Consider the following 20,595-nt stretch of genomic DNA (forward strand, 5'->3'; position numbering starts at 1 on the left):
AATGTGTGGACGTGGTTCGTGCAACACCTCTTAGCCATTGAACCACCAAGTGAGCGGTCGACACAACGGGACATAGCTTGGTGGCAACTAAGTGAACCTCGGGAGAAAATAATCGTGTCAACCTTGTCTTCTCGTTGGTTTACATCCCTGTTATATAAGCTTGTATTTACTTTCACATACATTGTGCTTGTGTAGTTGCTCTTGTAATTAGTTGGCTTGTGTAGCTTGCTAGTTACCTTCTTGCTTGTGTAGCTAGAAGTAGCTCCCGTTGCGTGACTAATTTGGTTTGTATAACCTTGTTAGTCACATTGCTTAGTTTGTGTAGCTAAATAATTTGCGCTCTCTAATTTGGCATTGATTGTCTTGTTTTTGAGCATTGCTAGTGAGCTTAAGAGCTTTGTGCTTTTGCTTACTAGTTGTGTAGGAGCTCCCCGGTGTGCAAAGCACTAGTGGCATAGGTTTATATAACCTTGCTCCTAGAATTGGTTAGATGAGCTCTTGCTAGGCTGTCACCTTATTTGCCTAATTAGGATTTTTATAAAGTGCTTGTGAACTTAGATAGAGGGGTGTAGTCTTGGCTAGACCGATAGTTTTTAATTCCGCATGTGTTTCGGTTAGTCAGCATATTTAATTTTAGAAAAGACTATTCACCCCCCTCTAGTCCACCATCTCGACCCTATAATGGGCCACCTCTACGGCATGGTCCTCGCTGCATCCAATCCCTTCATATATAAAATACAACTAGTTAGCAAAGTGATTGTATTATATTTAATAGCAAGCAACGAAAATAACAAGGTTTTCAATCACTCACTGGCACACAATGCAACAACATGGTCATTCAAGACCTGCATCTATACTCTTGCCTCCTCTCTTGCCTCATTCCTTGCCCTCTCCTCCTCCACCGCCCTCTGTCTCTCCAACCCCCATTTGTCAAGTCTAACACCGATCGGGTTACGAAAACCGCGCTGTCTAGCAAACTAACGCATGTCCTTCCACTGTTTAATGAAGAGGTCGACGTACTAAGGTCCATACCCCATCTTCCGTGCAATTACTTGCTTTCCCTTGATTTCATCCAAGAACTTAGCTTAATCATCATAAGATTCCCACTTGTATTTCCTAGTGCTCTGTTCAAACAAAAAATTAGATTATAAGTCTTTACACAAGCAAAATATGATTTTATGTTTTCCACAACAATAACCAACCTCATCATATTCAACCATATGGCCGCACCAATGGCCTATTCCAAGCTCCGAAGGGACTAGGCCGTAGTTAGCTTTAACACCACATTCTCACATGACAGGAGGTGCTTCGATGATTATTCTTTCTTTCTTCTTTTCCTTTACCTTTGGCGGCTTCAACCATTGATTATTAGGACCATAGAGCCACTCCTTGAAATGACACTTCACAAATCCAAAGCACTAAAAGAGAATAGATTAGTGCATGCACACATAGAGTTAAACATTTAAATATATACACTTTTTACTTACTTCGTGCTTGTTGGGACACACAAACTCCAATATATTCTTAGGGTTTATCACAATTCGATCTCTACAATCGTACATAGAAGGTTTCTCGAGTCATCTAATTGCGGCTAAGTGTTTCTCCTTAGCCGTCATTTGCGGAGCGAGGTAGGGGGAGGTGGAACCCACCGCTTAAAATGCTCACATGGATGTCTCTCTCTTTACCAATCGTCGAAAAGGAGGTACCTTGAGTCAAACTTGTCTAGACCGTTGATCCACTGAAAGAAAAATCACCTCTCATGGTCCTACACAACAAGATTCCAATAAAATATTAATAACCTACTAACACAAATGAAGAAAAAAAGATAAGGAACGAATTAATTACATTAAAACGACTGCATGTGTAGAAGCAACGCGCAGCTGTGTCTGGATGTCTCGATTGAAACACGTCGGTCGAACAACCACAGTCATAGTTAGGCAGCATGTTCGTTTCGGCTTATTCGCTCGTATCTTGCTTATAATCCACGGTTTGAACAGTGTTTTTCTCTCACACCAAACCACCCAGCAGTACTTTCAGCCATGGCTTATAAGCCAATTCAGCCGAAACGAACATGCTGAGGGACAGGGAGGTCAGGAGAGATAGTGGCATCCTTGCTAGAGACGTCGAGGTACAATTCTCTAGGACGACCCCGTTTTCACCATAACTGCTCCCGATACATGTCTTGCATCTAACAAAACAGTTGTAATTTAAAACAAATCACAACATCACAAATTAATATAAAACAAAATAAATACTAAAGTAATGTAAAGGTGAACCATCTGCATTCAAACAAAGAAAATATAAGCTACACTTAGGCACCAAAATTAACCTTAAACTAAACATGGTACAGATAGTTCTAACTAACTAATTAGCCTTCACATAGAGAAAATGAACTAATCTTTTCCTCCAAACCCTAAGTACCCATTGTTCATAAACATACTATTCCTCCAAACCCTAGCTATCAATCCTAATATTTGAATCCGCAGTTCAAATAACAAATAAGAACATCAATACCTTGATCGAGGCCGAGGAGAAGCTTGGGGGCAGGAGGAAGGTAGGCAGCCAGGGAGGGCCAGGCGGCGGCCGCCCTTAGGAGCGAGGGACGACGCTGGAGCCCCCACTGGCAAAGGGTACGGACTCGAGATGCGGGCGTCGGGCCTCGACAAAGTGACAGACAGAGGGAGGGAGGGAGCCTGGGCGTTCTGCTTTTACCCGGTTTCGCCGAGACAGATCTACGACGCGGCAAAGCCAGTCACGTCACCGGTCAGCGCCTAGGTCGTCGCCACAGTGGCAGCCCTGCCGCGCCGGTAGTGTGGTTTGGCCACGCCACGACAGTAGACACAGCCAAAAATGTTAGATTTGAAAATAAAAAATATACCGTGTCAAATTTGAAAATAGTTTTTAAAAAGTGTTAAAAATAAAAAGAAATCCAGGGCCGCCGACGAACAAGCAAACCCTCCGCGCTTGTCAGTCGTGACTACTAGTAGTACAGCACAGACGGGCACACGATCGCACCCACCCTATCGCGACAAGATCCCCCGCATCCCCACCGTCCCAACTCCCAACGCCCTCGCCCGTGCTCGCAGTTGGTAGGGTTCTAGCCATGGCGTGGAGCGCCGCCGCCGTCTCCAGGTTCGCCGCCACCTCTCCGGCCGCGGCACCCATCTCCGTCAGGCTCGGAGCCGCCGCCTCCCGCTCCTCCCTGTCCTTCTCCAGGGCGAGCCGCCGCCTCGTGTCCGCGTCCCTCTCGACTTCCGCCACCGGTACGCCTCCCGCTCCCCTGTCGCCAACAGACACGCGGATTGCTAGTCGTTTCCTTGCACTTACTGTTTATCTCGTCGTATCCTATTTCATATTCAAACGTATTGTTTGTAATGCGAAGCTGCGAATTTAGTCGTCCTTTCTTGTTTGAAAACGGAGGATGGATTGCTGCAGCGATTCGATTGTAGGGTCAGTTAATCCATGCTAATAATTAGCTAAATATGTGCCTTGCTGAATTTGCTGGTCAACATTTCTGCCAGCATGAAAATGCGATAAAGTTTGTATTGTGCAATGAGAAGTGCAAGCTTACTCATCGTTAACCAATAAAAAAAAGCTATTGGTTGCTGATTTAGCTGGATGGTCACTTGGTCAGTGCGTATGACACCAGCAATGGCCAATATGAACATAGATAAATGATTTAATTTTCTAAAGGGAAAGAAAAGCAATGAGGTTCACTTTCTGATACCAATAGGATTAGTGGAATGCTGAATGTGTTGGGAACAAAGCGCACATGAAGGTGGTTGGTGTTCATTTCGGTTGGAAATCTGGGATACACATGGTTCTATACTTCTATGTAAGAAACTGCTCTCACAAGTGCTGAATGATTACTATTTAGTAGTGGCAGTTTGCTAGAACAGTGCTATACCTCTTTAAAATGCAATTAGACGTCTATTGTGCTGCTGAAAATTTTCGCAATCCCTTACATGTCACTGAGAATCATGAAATTAATTTCGAAGTGTCATAGAGAGACTCATCCAAAAAAATCTTAGCACACTGAAAATGCAGTTAACCTGGACAAAAATTGCTCACCTGACCCTGATGTTTTCAAACATAAAAGAAAGGAACTGGACTAAAGGACAACTACAAACCCAAAACATAGTTAACATGGTTTATGAGTTGCGAGTTGATGCTATTGAACAAATAAACGAAACTGGTTCATTCTCCTGCAGTCCTACACATGGCAACTTTGCAGGGCATTTGATTCTTTCTTGGGGAAGTCTAAAATAGAATTTGAACATCTTGACCATTCCATATGCTATAATGAGAATTTTGGGAATTCTGTTTAGCTGTAAAGGAGGCTGTTCAGACAGAGAAGGCACCGGCAGCACTAGGCCCTTATTCTCAGGCCATCAAAGCAAACAATCTTGTGTTTGTTTCTGGAGTTCTTGGATTGAATCCTGAGGTTTGCTTTTGGACTGTTGTTCTACCATTTTGTTGGTTTTTTCTGCATCGCTTGTATTGGCTAGTATGCTGGTTGTAGGTGATGACACAACTAATGCGCCTGTCTGTTTTCAGACTGGGAAGTTTGTCTCTGAAAATGTTGAGGAGCAAACTGAGCAGGTGAAAACTTTGATTCCCAGATGTGAATATATATCATTTGTGATTCAGTTTCTCAGTTGTTCACAGTATCTATTGATTTGGCATAAGAAACATATTTCAGACATCTCTGTTAAAATAATTAACATGATTTGCTCGTGCTATATAAAAACCTATTGGCAATATTTTAGAACTTTGATACTAAATCCACATATGCTAAATGCAGAAATGAAATATCATGTATGACATTCTGCAGGAACATATGTTGCCTTTGCAAGTTTGCATTCAGAAAATTGTTGTCTGGTGTATCTGCTATAACATACTCTCTTTGTCACAGGTTATGAAGAACATGGGCGAGATATTGAAAGCAAGTGGTGCTAGCTATTCTTCAGTTGTGAAGACAACAATCATGTAAGCACATGTTCTTTACATGGGTCAAGGGACTTCTGTTTTGCTCAAGATATTTTGATTTCTCCATGTGTGATTCTATTCTTTTACCCGCAGGTTGGCTGATCTGCAGGATTTCAAGAAAGTGAACGAGATCTATGGCAAATGTATGTTTGAGCTGTATTACCCTTCCTGTTAACCACGGAGTTGTGAGAGTGCTTTAGTTCAGATTACCATAATCAGATTCTCGATGTCATATCCTTAACCTTTCTTTTTCCTTTTTTTCCCGTAAGATATTTGCATTCTTGTTCCAGATTTCCCGGCACCTGCGCCTGCACGTTCAACCTACCAAGTGGCAGCACTGCCACTGAATGCCAGGATTGAGATCGAGTGCATCGCTGCTCTCTAATCAGATCACTCAACCACTCATCAAATTATCAATAAGCATTCCCACCGTGTCTATGTAGTTCACTATCCTGGAAGCCCCGAGGAATTTGTGGTAGAAGTACTTCTAGTGTCAATCCAAAATGATATCTTGTACCAGTTCAGGTCCTGAAAACTGCGGATAATAAACCTTGGTGTCCAGGATAAGTGATGTGAGAATTGTTGGGTGGTTCGTTACTCGGATTCTTCGCTCTTTAGATAACTGTTCGTTTATGCTGAAATTTGACTTATGCTGATGCTTATGCTGAAATGTTGTGAGAGGAAAACACCGTTCCATAACTGAAAAGTAGTTCTGAATAAGTTAAGCGAACAGGGCGAAGAAGAGTACCATCTACCATGGCATCAACATCAGTATTCTTTTGTTTTGTTCACCGGAACTAATTGGCCTTAGTTTTATAATGATACTTATTAAAGCAACGTCTAAGTTACAGATAGACACTCAGAAGAGGGAAGACTACAGCAGCACCCAGAAGGGTACTAAACACAATGGCAACAGGAAGACTCGTGTGAGAGGCGAGCCGTGATTCTTGCCTTGACGCAGAGAAGGGAAGCGGCGGCCGGCGGGAGCTTAGACCTCAGAGGACGTCTGGCATCGCACATGTACGCTGCTGAAAAATTGCGCAGCAGCCGCGAAAGATCGGCAATGGATTGCAGTAAGACTGGGCGCGTTCTGAAAAACTGAATACAACGACCTCCCTTTGCAGCACTTTTTAGAGAAAATTCTCGGGTTACTTCTTCTTAGTCAAACAATAAAAGTTCACAGGTTCTGATGAGAATGAGATAAGAATAACTTCTCTATTTACACTGGTAACTGAAAGCTAAAAAAAAGCTGTCACTTTTCAGCACTCTCTATTCAATCCCTCACTATAATCACTTCCTACCTACTCGCCACTTTGCTTCTCCACTAGGATTATTGCATCAGAGAACTACTAATAAATGATCAGGAACTCAGGAAGCCAAGCAGCCTGATTCCGTTAGCAGTTTAGGAGCCCCACACAGCCACACTCTTACTACGAGGCCACAGCGCCGCCGCGGACTCACCGTCGCCACCGAGCCGCCGCCCGCAGCTGAACGCCGTCGCTCCCGCTCGATTGCTCTGTTCAGAAGGTGCTCCCTCTCCCTCTCATCCCGTCCCATTTTTTAGCAGCACTGGGTTGGGCATTTGGGTTTTTCGGTCCGATGCCATATCGTATCCAGTGCGCACGGTTCTATCGGCTGCCAGATTTTGGTGCCTACGCAGGCGGTCGTGGGTGCAGATCTTAACGGTTCCGTTAGGTGCGTGGTTCTATCCGTAGCATGTCCTACGAACTAGGACATTGCGGTTCATCAAATTTTGCAAGTTAATCAGTTTAATTTACTTACAATTGGCTACCCTACATACAAGTTAGTTGTTTCAAAATTCGCACCATTTACAGGCTCTTTGCATAGTTCTTCTTTTTTTTTTTTGGTATCCCATATGAATGAGATACAAATATATTTACAAATCCATCCATATATGCATATACGTCCGACACATAGTCTCTCTCCTTGTACTGATACAGTACAGATCTTTTAAATAGTTGCAGGCACGTGATGATTAATTTTTTTTATAGTATGGATTATGGATTGGTTCAGATGAGTGATTACACAAGCACGAAAGTGAATTTTTGCTTCTTTAGTATGATACAATGGAATGCCTAAGGGAAAAAAAATGTTTCCCACTCTACCTCCTTCATTGAATGATTGAAGTAAAATTCTGTTTTGTAATGGTTGGTATACTACATTTGGTGTATGGATATCTTGCTTTGTAATTTCTGTTGTGTACAAGTTTATTCAATTTTGTAGGTTCTGCGGGACTGTACCTATAAACTTGCTTATCTTCAACACTAACCCAATGCAACTTTGTAGGAACGCAACCTATATATGGCAATGCTTACCAACCACAGTACCAGCAAGCTACAACTAGTATGGAACGCTATAACCTGCGTACTGCTCTTCTATGCTTTCATCACTTTTGATTCACCTCATAAGATCTGCCACAGCAAGAGACATTCCAATTTCACAACATTGGTCTCTAGGTCATTGCATGAGATCCACGCCAATTCAAGACTTGTTCACGAGTATGTGCTGTTCTGATTTGTCTTTGAACAGCCTGAGCCAGCTCTGTACTATCTATTTTCTATTTCGATTTTGATTATGTTTTAGTAGGCTTCAGATTTGAACCATTGTGCTTGTGGCTAACCTGAACTACAGAAAGGTCGTCATTGGACAGAGGCTGGCAGAAAACACCCAAAACATTACTAACATTACTACAATTGCGACATCTGGATGGAGCATTGTGAAGAAAGAGTTCACATTTCCTGCTAGGAGTGCCCCTTTCAATAGCTGTCACGCTTCCACTATTGTACAGGTACATGGCCTTTGGATGTAATAGCATTTTAAAGAAGACATGAAAATCACTCACATATGAAGTTTGCCCAATCAGATCGATGAAGGGAATTTTGTGGTGGCATATTTTGGTGGATCTATGGAAGGTGCTCCGGATGTCAAAATCTGGTTGCAGAGATATAGTGTGGGTTCAATTCATCAAACATACTTCGGTATTTTTTTTACACCTAGAAGAGCAGGATTTTGTTTTTACTAACAAACTTACATTTTTAGGATGGCCACTGGCATCCTCCAGTAGTGGCCGATGAACAATTGGGGGTGCCTATGTGGAACCCTGTTCTGTTTCAGCTTCCCTCTCGTGAACTGCTTCTCTTCTACAAGATTGGCCAAGAAGTCCAGAAGTATAACCTTTATTTATGATATCTGTCCCCTTAGACTAGGCTGACCCAAAGAGATAGATGAATTTGATGACCTGAGATTAACTATAACTCATTCAGGTGGAGTGGTGCCATGAAAAGGTCGATGGATGGCGGCCTAACCTGGTTACCAAGAGAGCAGCTGCCACCTGGTATCCTTGGTCCAATTAAGAACAAGGCATGTCAAAATTCGTTGTCTTTTGCTCTGTGTCACATCATAGCGTAGCAGTTTTGGATGCTATGTTTTCTGCAAAACTAATTAAATCCCAAATGCAGCCATTCTTGCTTGAAGATGGTCGCCTTCTATGTGGATCATCAGTTGAGAGTTGGAACTCTTGGGGTGCATGGCTTGAGGTATCCGGATGTTCCTCTGTTCTTTCTTTGAGAAATCATGTAGAAGTTACTCCCACTATTCAAACTTGTCTTTTTGACCATGTTTATAAAAAAAACATTAACATCTATAATATAAGGGCGGGCCTGGTGCAAGCGTTAGAGTCTTACCGCCTGTGACCAGAAGGTCCCGGGTTCGAGTCACGGTCTCCTCGCATTGCACAGGTGAGGGTAAGGTTTGCCACTGACACCCTTCCCCAGACCGCGCACAGAGCGGGAGCTCTCTGCACTGGGTACGCCCCTTTATCTATAATATAAAATAATTGCACTATCAAAATATATTCTATGGTGTAAGAAATCTAGTTTGATGTTGTAGATGTTTGTGAATTTTGTCTATAAACTTGGTTAAAACTAGAGTAGCTTGGCTTAGGACAAAGCTAAAATGACTTACAATTTGACACTTACGAAGTAACAGCTAGTGTTTCTTGCATAATGCCTCTCGCTTCTGACAAAATCTTTAGTAGCAAAGGTTACGCAAAATGCCGGCCGTACATGGAGAAAGTATGGCCCTATATATGTAGACGGACAACCACTTGGGGTGATTCAGCCAGTTCCCTACCGTACTGCAAATGGGATTATTCGAGTGCTGCTAAGATCATTTCAGACAATAGGGCGTGTCTGTATGGCTGATTCCTTTGATGGAGGTGTGACATGGAGTTTTGTGCGAGGGACTGAGCTTCCAAACCCAAATTCTGGTGAAGTTCCCTAAAGCCTTCAAGGCATACATACAGATTTCTGAAAAAATATTTGCTCTCTCTCTATTTACTTCTCCAGACTTGAAACCTGAAGGTATTGATGGAGTTAAGATGAAGGATGGAAGAGTGGTGCTTGCCTACAACACCTTCTCCAGAGGAACGCTCAAGCTCGCAGTCTCCTTAAATGATGGTGATTCTTGGAACGAAGTGATGACACTGGAGGATACCAGTGGTATGGAGTTTTCATATCCTGCAGTGATCCAGACTATGGATCAGCTCATACATGTGACGTACACATACAACCGAACGCAGATTAAGGTGATTTCCCTGATTCATGCATAATGAAACAGTAATCTTCGCAGCAATAGTGGTTTTTTTTTTGTGTGTGCTGATATTGCATTTTCTAAAGAGTCTTCTTGTGCCTTGCAGCACATTGTTATCAAACCTGGTGCCATGGTGAAGTGATTCCGCAACTATGGGAGGATCATGGTTCGCAACATCGCCACATCGGGGCACTTAAACTTTCTCCACCAGCTTTGTGTAACCATTACATCATACGGGCTAGATTACCTGATTGTATTGTGCTAATCGGTTGTTGCTGAAGAAATGTTTGCAACTACATTTTTAACAGATGCTACATCGCTCCCAAAAAGAGTGGCACGCTACGCTAGTGTTCAAAATTTGTTCCAGAACGAGTGTCATTTTACCCTCTGGACTAGGGTGGGAACCAACTACCAAGAGTGATTTTTGTAGGCACATCTTATACTGTAAAATTATTAAAGATTTGTTGGAAATAGAAAGGTGTACATGTGCACAGCTGTTCCTTATCTGGCAGTTCTATCCCTTTCTCTCTTGTCGTGATAACATATTGCTCTGGTTGAGCTGTTTTAGGAAGTGAGCCTAGCTTAACTGGCCACCTAGGTTCAAGTCTTTTTTCTCTTTTTATTTATTGAAAAACTGCCTAGTTCCTCCTGTGGTTGAGCTCTTTTTATGCGGTCAAATTCTAACATAAGAAAAAGATAACGATCATCACTACAGAACATCCAGAAAGAATAATGCATTTGTCTTGCTTAATTCATTTTGTTTAAGACAGCTACTGTCAAGGAGTTAGTATCCGTAACAAATCTCCAGCCTTTTTCTACGATTGAAGTATGTCATCGACTTGACGACTTATCGTCCAGAGGGAGTATATTTTGCACCCAGCAAGGATAGGGGAAGGAAAGAGAAACCATGGAGCCATGGAGGCATGGATATATTTGTTGACAAAATTTATTATGAAGTGTATAGTGCATTATAGGAGCTGAGCCTCAGCGTGTTTGGTTCGGTTTTTTTTTTCTGGGTTGTCTGTCGTCCCCACTATTGACTCTCCCTCGTCTCCACTCTCCACCGTCATCATTCATTCCTGTCTCCGGGGGCTTGACCCGCAGACACGACTACAGCAGTCACCGCGGCGTAGCTGCCGCGTCTTGCCCCGACGAACCAACCGTAGCCCTCAACGCCGCCCCGAACCGCAGCGGCGCGACCCCATTCGGAGCCGGAACCAGCGAAGCGAGCGCCTCGCTTCCACAACTTGCTAGCTGCAGCTGCAGCCTGCAGCGCCGCCGGCCCGACCGACGCCCGAGCCAGCCGTGGGCGCACAGCCGCCGATTCCTCTGCTGGACGGTGATCTCTCTCCCCCTGTCGTTTCTTTTAGGTCTAAATGGCTAAATGGGTGCGGTTAATTCGTGGATATTGCTCGGGTTACCCGTAATCCCGCCGTGTCTTCGCAGTAGGTGGAGGATCGATACGTGTGTGTCCCTGTTGAAAGAATTCTTCGATTCTTCTTCTCTTTGAGATGATGAGAGCGGTATTCTCGGTGGTCGGTGTAGATGGAAATGGAATGGCTTCAAAAGAGTGATTACATGCGCATCCAAGTGATTTACTGGCACACTGCATGTGAAGCAGCGGGTGTGATATCCTATGCCAGCAATGCATCATGTTCGTTCGCTTCGTACTGCCAACATGAATTCTTTTTCTTATGGCAGTTGTGATGGGATGGGGAGTTAGTATCCATTTTTAGGATATATACAGTAGTTTTTTTTTCTGCGACAGTAGGGCGTAACTGAAATCCTAAGAAAAGAAATTGTTGGCTGTCTGCAATCTTCTGTTCCTTAAAGCAATTCTGAAAACTAGGCTAGTGGATATGTTGTACTTGGTATTGCAAAGGCTGTCTTATATGGCTTACTTATCTTTAACGTTAACCTGTTGCAGCCTTGATGAGGTTACAATACGTGTGGAACGCTATACCCTTCATCCTGCTATTTTCTGTGTTCCTCTTTATTCCTGTCTCAACACATAAAATCTTCTCTAACAATAAAACTTTCAACTTCACCATAGCATCTGCTGGTGCTAGGTCGTTGCTTGAGATCGGCTGCAGTTCAGGACTTGTTCAGGAGTAAGTTCTATCTTGCCTTTCACAGCTTCAGGAAACTATATTTTTCTTTTTTATGTTTAATAGGCTTGGTAATTCATCTTTTGACTTCATTGCTAACCTGAATGACAGCAAGGTGAAAGTTGGACAAAATTTGGAAGAGGACACCCAAAGCATTATCAACATGACTATGAATGTGACGTCTGGGTGGTGCATTGTGAAACAAGAACTCATATTTCCTGCTGGAGGTGCCCCTTTCAGTAGTTGCCATGCTTCTACTATTGTACAGGTATATGGCCTTCAGATGCAACAGCTTTTTGGAAAATCGAAATTATTTACATGTGAATTTTGACTTTTCAGGTTGAGGAAGACAATTTTTTGGTAGCGTATTTTGGTGGATCCAGCGAAGGTGCTCCAGATGTTAAAATCTGGTTACAGAGATATAGTGTGGGTTCAACCCATCCAATATGCTTCTTTTTTGTTCTCTGAAACTAGAAGAGCAGTTAACTTGGAATATTACATTTGTATAGGATGGTCACTGGCATCCTCCAGTGGTCGCTGATGAACAAGATGGGGTGCCCATGTGGAATCCTGTTCTGTTTCAACTTCCCTCACGTGAGCTGCTTCTCTTCTACAAGATTGGTCAAGAAGTTCAGAAGTAAGACTTTTATTTGTGACTGTTGATCAACTATCTCTGATTGAAGGAGTGTAATGATCTGATGCTGAACATTACTTGTTCAGGTGGAGCGGTGCCATGAAAAGATCGTTAGATGGCGGTGTAACCTGGTCACAGAGAGAGCAGTTACCTCCTGGTATCCTTGGTCCTATTAAGAATAAGGCATGTATAAATGTGGTATTTTTCTTTAACTCACATCTTACAAGTTTCCATTGGTTTTCTGTCCCTTCTATTATGATGTATGTTTTCTCATATTAAGATGGAACCAAATGCTAACTTCTCTGATGCAGCCTTTCTTGCTTGAAGATGGGTGCCTACTGTGTGGATCATCAGTTGAAAGTTGGAATTCTTGGGGTGCATGGCTTGAGGTAGTTACATGTTTCATTTCTTTCAGAAATTCATGTAAAAATTGACATCAACTCTATCTGGCACTTTGCAACATGGTTCTATGTTCTAACAACTTTTTATCAACAAAGGTTACGAAAGATGCCGGACGGACATGGAGAAAGTATGGCCCTATATGTATAGAAGGTCAACCACTTGGGGTGATTCAGCCAGTTCCCTACCGGACTGACAATGGGACTATTCGAGTGTTGCTGCGATCATTCGAAACAATCGGACGTGTCTGTATGGCTGATTCTGTTGATGAAGGTGTGACATGGAGTTATGTCCATGAGACTGAGCTTCCAAACCCAAATTCTGGTGAGCTTAATGAGCTTTCTGCATGATTCAGTAGCCTTGTAGCAGTAACATTTAAAAGGTTTTTTCAAGACCACAAAAGCACCATCAATGTGGTGGTGGAGTTGTGGGTGCATGACTCCACCCACCAGGAAATCCTGGTGTGCACTTATTTAGATGCTTGTGGAGTTTAATGGTCGTATGCATCCCTCGTTGGTGAAGAGGCTAGAAGATAAACTTCCTTCATCTAAAAAGGCCCGGTGGCGACCATCAATTGATGGTTTGATGTTTCAGAAAGTTCTAAGACATGCTTATGAGTTTTCAAAGAATTTTTGCTAGCTCTCACTTTTCACCCCTGGACGGCACACCTGAAGGAATTGATGGAGTTAAGATGAAGGATGGAAGAGTACTGCTTGCCTACAACACCTTCTCCAGAGGAACGCTCAAAATTGCAATCTCCTCAAACGACGGCGACTCATGGGATGAAGTAATGACACTAGAGGATACCAAAGGTATGGAATTTTCATACCCTGCAGTGATCCAGTCTATGGATGAGCTCATACATGTTACCTACACATACAATCGGACACAGGTTAAGGTAAACATCTCTAGTGCATAGACTAATTTTCTAGCGACAATAATTTTTTTATTGGCGCATCTGGTAAAGAGTATTCTTGAATTCTTTGCAGCATGTTGTTCTTCAACCTAATGCAATGGTGAAGTTGTGAGCCTGCATTTGATGGAGGCCTATGGCTGGCAGCTTCAGGACACTCAAACTTATCTCCAAATATTTAGGGTGGCCATTGCATGGTATTGGCTAGATTGTGCTCAGTTGATGTCAAATAAATGCTTTCCGGTACTACTGAATGGACCTTTTCCGAGGTTCACCTAGAAAAGTATATATACTATTTAAAATGTTCCGCTCCTTTCTTGTCTCGGTGCGTTGATCAAATAATACTTTTCCTTTGGTTGCGATTTGCCTTTCATGCTTTAGGACTCCTTTGGAAGACAGGAATTTTACAAACCGTGTAGGAATTTCACATTCATCAGTTTATTTTCACAGAAAAAACGCAAGAAACAGAAAAATATTTCTGGGTTCCAAAGGGTGGCATGAACTTGTGTCGTGGTAAATTTGTTTCTAAGAAGCATCCATGTAACCGGGTACCAAAATTGTGAAACCTGTTATTTATCCGGGATATGTCAAACCACGCGCCTCAGATTGTGAAGAAAACTTAACACAGGAATATGTCGTCCGTGTGCTCTCTGTGAAAAAGTCAAGCTTGAGCTGAACTTGATCCCGAGACACGCAACTCTGAAAGTGGAGCTCTCTGCTTGACATTCTTGGTATCTCTGTGACAGTGAGATATAATTGCATTTACGCACCGAGATAACTTTCGAAACTGTATTCAGAGGGAGAATGAAGTGCCTAACATGTAACATAACATCGGTTGGCCTAAAATTGCTCCCCTCTCCGGCCCTAACCAAATGAACTTACAGGCTAGCCCGGGAGAGTTTCCCTCCCTCGGCTGGATTACCCTGTGGGTTGGGCCGGGACGTCCCCTTGCTTGTCGAGCCTGTGTGTACTGTTTACTACGATGAAACATTAATCTACGGTTATGATCAGGCGAGTTTTTTTAGCTACGTAGGTATAGATAATTTTATAGCCATTGTTGATGAGATGATCAAACTGATCTGAGCTGAGCCTGACTTCAGCCGCCTTAGCGCTAGTCAAATTTTGTGGCCCCTTCATGTCCACGATTATCCAGCCTGTTCGCTTCGGCTGAAACGATCGTGGATTATAAGTAAAAAGTACTGTTGGCTGGTTCGGTATAAGAGAAAAATACTGTTACAGCTTATAATCCATGATTGTATACGATTGCATAAGCCGAAACAAACAGGCTAATCATATGCACAGTTACATTGCGCATAAAAAATACATTCTGTACAAAAGTTGCGAGGGAAGTTAATGAGCTTGCATGCCGACTAAGAACGTTATTTATTTATATTACTTACAGAGCAAAGCACTTCGCTTTTGCCAGCGTGATTCTTAATCTTACCCCTAGCCGCCCCTAGGCACCTAATTAAGGTGTGTAGTGAACACGTGACCAACAGCTTGTTCGGCTGGCATGGCTAGTTTTTTTTCCAATCAAAATAGTATTTTACTCTCATAAAAAATCAGTTGCTACTTTATTTTTCTGCCGCTACGGTGTAAAATTAATGCCAGCCGAACAGCTCGCAACTTCTTGAACTTGGGAAGGTGCTGTGAAATTTCCTGTTTACGTACGTGCAACAAGGACACGGGTGCTGTGCACGCACAAAACAGTGACACTTTGGCAGACACGATGGTAATGTAATGTCGACATCGTAGTGACATTTACTGTTGTCCTCTCCGGCCGGTTGTAGTAAAAATATCTCTAGTTTTGACAATTTATTAAAAGGAAGTAGATATTTTGGGTCTACCGCCCTCCGTTCTAAATTGGGTCTACCGCCCTCCGTTCTAAATTATGGTTCATTTGACTTTTTTAATATTAAATTTGATCACTCATTTTATTCAAAAAAATTTTATGCAAACATAATCAAATTTAAGTTATTTTTGAAGAACTCTTATTAATAAAGCAAGCTACAACAAAAGAAATGATATTTTATATAAATTTTTGAATAAGACGAGTGGTCAAACGAACTATAATTTGGAACGAATTTAGTATGTAAATAATAATATAGTATCATCAGGTGGAATATCTTTGTAACATAATAATTGTAAAACAGTCATTGTCATATACTGTGTAGACGCTCATCAATGGAACAATTATGACAACCCTGCAAATTTGCAAGAAAAACTAATCATACCTGGCTAGAAAAAAGAACAGTAACCATAAACTAAAGTAACAAATTAAATAGTAATTCTCTCATCTCTTTGTTATGCTTGTTCATGAAAGGTGTAGATAGAGTAATTAAAGATATATATATATATATATATATATATATATATATATATATATATATATATATATATATATATATATATATGCATGTGATGGTGTACATGGTGGGATATATACAACATGTTCACTGGTTGGATTTTGGGTTGATAAGTCTGTCTGGTGCTGGTTTGTTGTGAGGGGAAATATTGTACCATGACTGGATGCGGACCTTTTGGTTATGATGAAGCCATGCATGTTTGTCAATTATGGCTCTGTTCGGCTGGTCTATAACCCGCTTGTACTGATTTGTATGTCTGATTTGTTGGGAGAGAAAAATACTTTATCATAAGCCGGCTTATAATGGCAGTAGATCTTTTTGCATTGGCAAACCATGTGCCAGGCCATTATGTAGTCTAGTCCTTTAAACAAAAACAATTAACTCGGAGTCGTACATGTTTCTCCTTTTGATCAGCGTGGCAGATTAACAATTGGCGTTCGATATACTTTCAGTTCCAACATGCCTTTTCTTCCTGTTGACTTCGTACTCATGTGCATGCGTACTCTTTCACAAATAAATAAACAGATAAAAAAGTGAGTACATGTATTTGCATATCCCGTCAACAAACTAACAGGAAGGGGGAAGATGCCTACCTGTAGCATGTAAAGCATGAGCACGATCGAGATGTTGGTTGTACAAAGCGAAGCAGACCTGTTTCTATCCAAAAGGATCCAGATAAATACCACCACATATCTTGCTTTGCAGATCCGATGAGATCGCCCTTTACACATGCATGTAATGTAATTGAAGCATCAAACTTTTTAGAACAAGCTGTTACGAGCAGTGACACAACTTACTCCCGAAAGCTAGACAAACCACCTTGTTGTGCTGACTACCCGCAGAAATACCAAAAGAACAGTGGTAAGTGGAGTGCACTTCCATGGAAAAAAATAAAGGCACTGCAAAAGCCGAGCAATTAACATCCATGCCATACCTTTCCATGCATGCAGCATTATATATATATATATATATATATATATATATATATATATATATATATATATATATATATATATATATATATATATATATATATATATATATATATGGAGAGGCTATTCAGTAGCCGGCTACAAAATAAGTTATTCTGTAGCCACCTCCATTTACTATAATTTTATATACTAATTTACCATAATATAAATACATATTTACGATAGTTGGGTTACTATAACACATGGGGATATTTACCATAACGTTATATTAAACCACTTAGTAAGGAGTTACTATAATCTCGTAAAATAACATAGTAATTATCGTAACTCAAAGTGGCTACAGAATAAGTTATTCTATAGCCAGCTACAGGATAGTAGTTCTATATATATAGAACTACTATCCTATAGCTGGCTGCAGAATAACTTATTCTGTAGCCACTTTGAGTTACGATAATTACTATGTTATTTTACGAGATTATAGTAACTCCTTACTAAGTGGTTTAATATAACGAAAACTAATCATACCTGGCTAGAAAAAAGAACAGTAACCATAAACTAAAGTAACAAATTAAATAGTAATTCTCTCATCTCTTTGTTATGCTTGTTCATGAAAGGTGTAGATAGAGTAATTAAAGATATATATATATATATATATATATATATATATATATATATATATATATATATATATATATATATATATATGCATGTGATGGTGTACATGGTGGGATATATACAACATGTTCACTGGTTGGATTTTGGGTTGATAAGTCTGTCTGGTGCTGGTTTGTTGTGAGGGGAAATATTGTACCATGACTGGATGCGGACCTTTTGGTTATGATGAAGCCATGCATGTTTGTCAATTATGGCTCTGTTCGGCTGGTCTATAACCCGCTTGTACTGATTTGTATGTCTGATTTGTTGGGAGAGAAAAATACTTTATCATAAGCCGGCTTATAATGGCAGTAGATCTTTTTGCATTGGCAAACCATGTGCCAGGCCATTATGTAGTCTAGTCCTTTAAACAAAAACAATTAACTCGGAGTCGTACATGTTTCTCCTTTTGATCAGCGTGGCAGATTAACAATTGGCGTTCGATATACTTTCAGTTCCAACATGCCTTTTCTTCCTGTTGACTTCGTACTCATGTGCATGCGTACTCTTTCACAAATAAATAAACAGATAAAAAAGTGAGTACATGTATTTGCATATCCCGTCAACAAACTAACAGGAAGGGGGAAGATGCCTACCTGTAGCATGTAAAGCATGAGCACGATCGAGATGTTGGTTGTACAAAGCGAAGCAGACCTGTTTCTATCCAAAAGGATCCAGATAAATACCACCACATATCTTGCTTTGCAGATCCGATGAGATCGCCCTTTACACATGCATGTAATGTAATTGAAGCATCAAACTTTTTAGAACAAGCTGTTACGAGCAGTGACACAACTTACTCCCGAAAGCTAGACAAACCACCTTGTTGTGCTGACTACCCGCAGAAATACCAAAAGAACAGTGGTAAGTGGAGTGCACTTCCATGGAAAAAAATAAAGGCACTGCAAAAGCCGAGCAATTAACATCCATGCCATACCTTTCCATGCATGCAGCATTATATATATATATATATATATATATATATATATATATATATATATATATATATATATATATATATATATATATATATATATATATATATATATATATATGGAGAGGCTATTCAGTAGCCGGCTACAAAATAAGTTATTCTGTAGCCACCTCCATTTACTATAATTTTATATACTAATTTACCATAATATAAATACATATTTACGATAGTTGGGTTACTATAACACATGGGGATATTTACCATAACGTTATATTAAACCACTTAGTAAGGAGTTACTATAATCTCGTAAAATAACATAGTAATTATCGTAACTCAAAGTGGCTACAGAATAAGTTATTCTATAGCCAGCTACAGGATAGTAGTTCTATATATATAGAACTACTATCCTATAGCTGGCTGCAGAATAACTTATTCTGTAGCCACTTTGAGTTACGATAATTACTATGTTAATTTACGAGATTTACAGTAACTCCTTACTAAGTGGTTTACTATAACGTTATGGTAAATATTCCCATGTGTTATAGTAACCCAACTATCGTAAATATGTATTGACATTATGGTAAATTAGTATATAAAATTATGGTAAATAGAGGTGGCTACAGAATAACTTATTTTGTAGCCGGCTGCTGAATAGCCTCTCCCTATATATATATATATATATATATATATATATATATATATAGAACTACTATCCTGTAGCTGGCTACAGAATAACTTATTCTGTAGCCACTTTGAGTTATGATAATTACTATGTTAATTTACGAGATTATAGTAACTCCTTACTAAGTGGTTTACTATAACATTATGGTAAATATCCCCATGTGTTATAGTAACCCAACTATCGTAAATATGTATTGATATTATAGTAAATTAGTATATAAAATTATAGTAAATGGAATATATATATATATATATATAACAAAATAAGTTATTCTGTAGCCACTTCCATTTACTATAATTTTATATACTAATTTACTATAATATCAATACATATTTACGATAGTTGGGTTACTATAACACATGGGGATATTTACCATAACGTTATATTAAACCACTTAGTAAGGAGTTACTATAATCTCGTAAATTAACATAGTAATTATCGTAACTCAAAGTGGCTACAGAATAAGTTATTTTGTAGCCAGCTACAGGGTAGTAGTTATATATATATAACTACTACCCTGTAGCTGGCTACAAAATAACTTATTCTGTAGCCACTTTGAGTTACGATAATTACCATACTAATTTACGAGATTACATAACTCTTTACTAAATGATTTACTATAACATTATCGTAAATATCACCGTAAGTTGTAGTAACATGAGTATCGTAAATACATATTCATGTTATCGTAAATTAGTACAAATATTATCGTAAATCAAGGTGGCTATATAAGAAGTTATTCTATAGTCAACTGCAGAATAGCCTTACCACACACATACACACACACACATATATATATATCTATATATATATATATATATAGAGAGAGAGAGAGGGAATATATTCAGTAGCCAGCTATAAAATAAGTTATTCTGTAGCCACCTCCATTTACGATAATTTTATATACTAATTTACGATAACATGAATATGTATTTACGATAGTTGGGTTACTATAACACATGGAGATATTTACCACAATGTTATAGTAAACCACTTAGTAAGGAGTTATTCTATGGACAATGTTATAGTAACACATGTCAAAGTAGCCACAGAATAAGTTATTCTATGGCCAGCCGCAGAACAGTATATATATATATAACCAGTGAATATTCGTCCTGAAACAAACTTAAGATGCCGTTTGGTTCGAGTAAATGTAACGAGACCTGTTTATGGACGGTAACAGATGCCGTTGCTTCTGTTTGTTTCAACTATGGATGAAAACGGTACAGATATTTATTCGACCGTCCGTTCGACCGAACAAATATGAACACTTATCTGGATAGTTACTCGGATATTCATAATTTTTTTCGGATACGGATACTAGAACGGATATCTTAGGCGGATATCAAATACGGATGTAATATCATCGATAT

At 40.1% G+C, this 20,595-nt stretch overlaps 3 protein-coding genes across 8 annotated transcripts; all 3 read left to right on the plus strand.

The window, feature by feature from the left end:
- Positions 1 to 2,993: 2,993 nt before the first annotated feature.
- On the plus strand, positions 2,994 to 5,586 carry LOC136550219 (reactive Intermediate Deaminase A, chloroplastic-like). The gene is made up of 6 exons (XM_066541711.1): positions 2,994 to 3,263; positions 4,329 to 4,444; positions 4,558 to 4,602; positions 4,916 to 4,989; positions 5,083 to 5,132; positions 5,280 to 5,586. The coding sequence occupies exons 1-6, from the start codon at positions 3,104 to 3,106 to the stop codon at positions 5,372 to 5,374; spliced, it is 540 nt and encodes a 179-aa protein (XP_066397808.1). The 5' UTR covers positions 2,994 to 3,103; the 3' UTR covers positions 5,375 to 5,586.
- A 139-nt stretch (positions 5,587 to 5,725) lies between these two features.
- LOC136550218 (uncharacterized) lies at positions 5,726 to 10,085 on the plus strand. Of its 2 annotated transcripts, none has more exons than XM_066541709.1 (10): positions 5,726 to 6,516; positions 7,297 to 7,508; positions 7,642 to 7,798; positions 7,874 to 7,960; positions 8,050 to 8,177; positions 8,274 to 8,370; positions 8,469 to 8,546; positions 9,052 to 9,277; positions 9,357 to 9,595; positions 9,707 to 10,085. In XM_066541709.1, exons 2-10 carry the CDS (start codon positions 7,312 to 7,314, stop codon positions 9,740 to 9,742), a joined length of 1,245 nt encoding a protein of 414 aa, XP_066397806.1. In that variant the 5' UTR covers positions 5,726 to 6,516; positions 7,297 to 7,311; the 3' UTR covers positions 9,743 to 10,085. The 2 variants fall into 2 exon arrangements, with proteins under 2 accessions (XP_066397806.1, XP_066397807.1); XM_066541710.1 differs by having other exon boundaries at positions 9,372 to 9,595.
- A 535-nt stretch (positions 10,086 to 10,620) lies between these two features.
- LOC136552433 (uncharacterized) lies at positions 10,621 to 13,965 on the plus strand. Of its 5 annotated transcripts, XM_066543997.1 has the most exons (11): positions 10,621 to 10,939; positions 11,047 to 11,254; positions 11,528 to 11,711; positions 11,820 to 11,976; positions 12,048 to 12,134; positions 12,218 to 12,345; positions 12,429 to 12,540; positions 12,654 to 12,731; positions 12,840 to 13,065; positions 13,416 to 13,639; positions 13,731 to 13,965. In XM_066543997.1, the coding sequence occupies exons 2-11, from the start codon at positions 11,146 to 11,148 to the stop codon at positions 13,767 to 13,769; spliced, it is 1,344 nt and encodes a 447-aa protein (XP_066400094.1). In that variant the 5' UTR covers positions 10,621 to 10,939; positions 11,047 to 11,145; the 3' UTR covers positions 13,770 to 13,965. The 5 variants fall into 5 exon arrangements, with proteins under 5 accessions (XP_066400094.1, XP_066400096.1, XP_066400092.1 ...); XM_066543999.1 differs by lacking the exon at positions 11,047 to 11,254 and having other exon boundaries at positions 10,623 to 10,939; XM_066543995.1 differs by lacking the exon at positions 10,621 to 10,939 and having other exon boundaries at positions 10,960 to 11,254.
- Positions 13,966 to 20,595: the final 6,630 nt, after the last annotated feature.

The sequence above is a fragment of the Miscanthus floridulus genome, chromosome 4, assembly GCF_019320115.1.
Source record: "Miscanthus floridulus cultivar M001 chromosome 4, ASM1932011v1, whole genome shotgun sequence".
NCBI lineage: Eukaryota > Viridiplantae > Streptophyta > Magnoliopsida > Poales > Poaceae > Miscanthus > Miscanthus floridulus.

What these genes read in the sequence shown, in the direction of transcription:
- LOC136550219 (XM_066541711.1), top strand. Translation starts at nt 3,104, where the DNA reads ATGGCGTGGAGCGCCGCCGCCGTCTCCAGGTTCGCCGCCACCTCTCCG. An exon ending in CCTCTCGACTTCCGCCACCG is followed by an intron (nt 3,264 to 4,328) that starts GTACGCCTCCCG and finishes AATTCTGTTTAG; the next exon opens with CTGTAAAGGAGGCTGTTCAG. An exon ending in GAACGAGATCTATGGCAAAT is followed by an intron (nt 5,133 to 5,279) that starts GTATGTTTGAGC and finishes TTCTTGTTCCAG; the next exon opens with ATTTCCCGGCACCTGCGCCT.
- LOC136550218 (XM_066541709.1), top strand. Translation starts at nt 7,312, where the DNA reads ATGGCAATGCTTACCAACCACAGTACCAGCAAGCTACAACTAGTATGG. An exon ending in ACGCTTCCACTATTGTACAG is followed by an intron (nt 7,799 to 7,873) that starts GTACATGGCCTT and finishes TTGCCCAATCAG; the next exon opens with ATCGATGAAGGGAATTTTGT. An exon ending in TCTGGTTGCAGAGATATAGT is followed by an intron (nt 7,961 to 8,049) that starts GTGGGTTCAATT and finishes TTACATTTTTAG; the next exon opens with GATGGCCACTGGCATCCTCC.
- LOC136552433 (XM_066543997.1), top strand. Translation starts at nt 11,146, where the DNA reads ATGGAAATGGAATGGCTTCAAAAGAGTGATTACATGCGCATCCAAGTG. An exon ending in TCTGGTTACAGAGATATAGT is followed by an intron (nt 12,135 to 12,217) that starts GTGGGTTCAACC and finishes ACATTTGTATAG; the next exon opens with GATGGTCACTGGCATCCTCC. An exon ending in CTTGGGGTGCATGGCTTGAG is followed by an intron (nt 12,732 to 12,839) that starts GTAGTTACATGT and finishes TTATCAACAAAG; the next exon opens with GTTACGAAAGATGCCGGACG.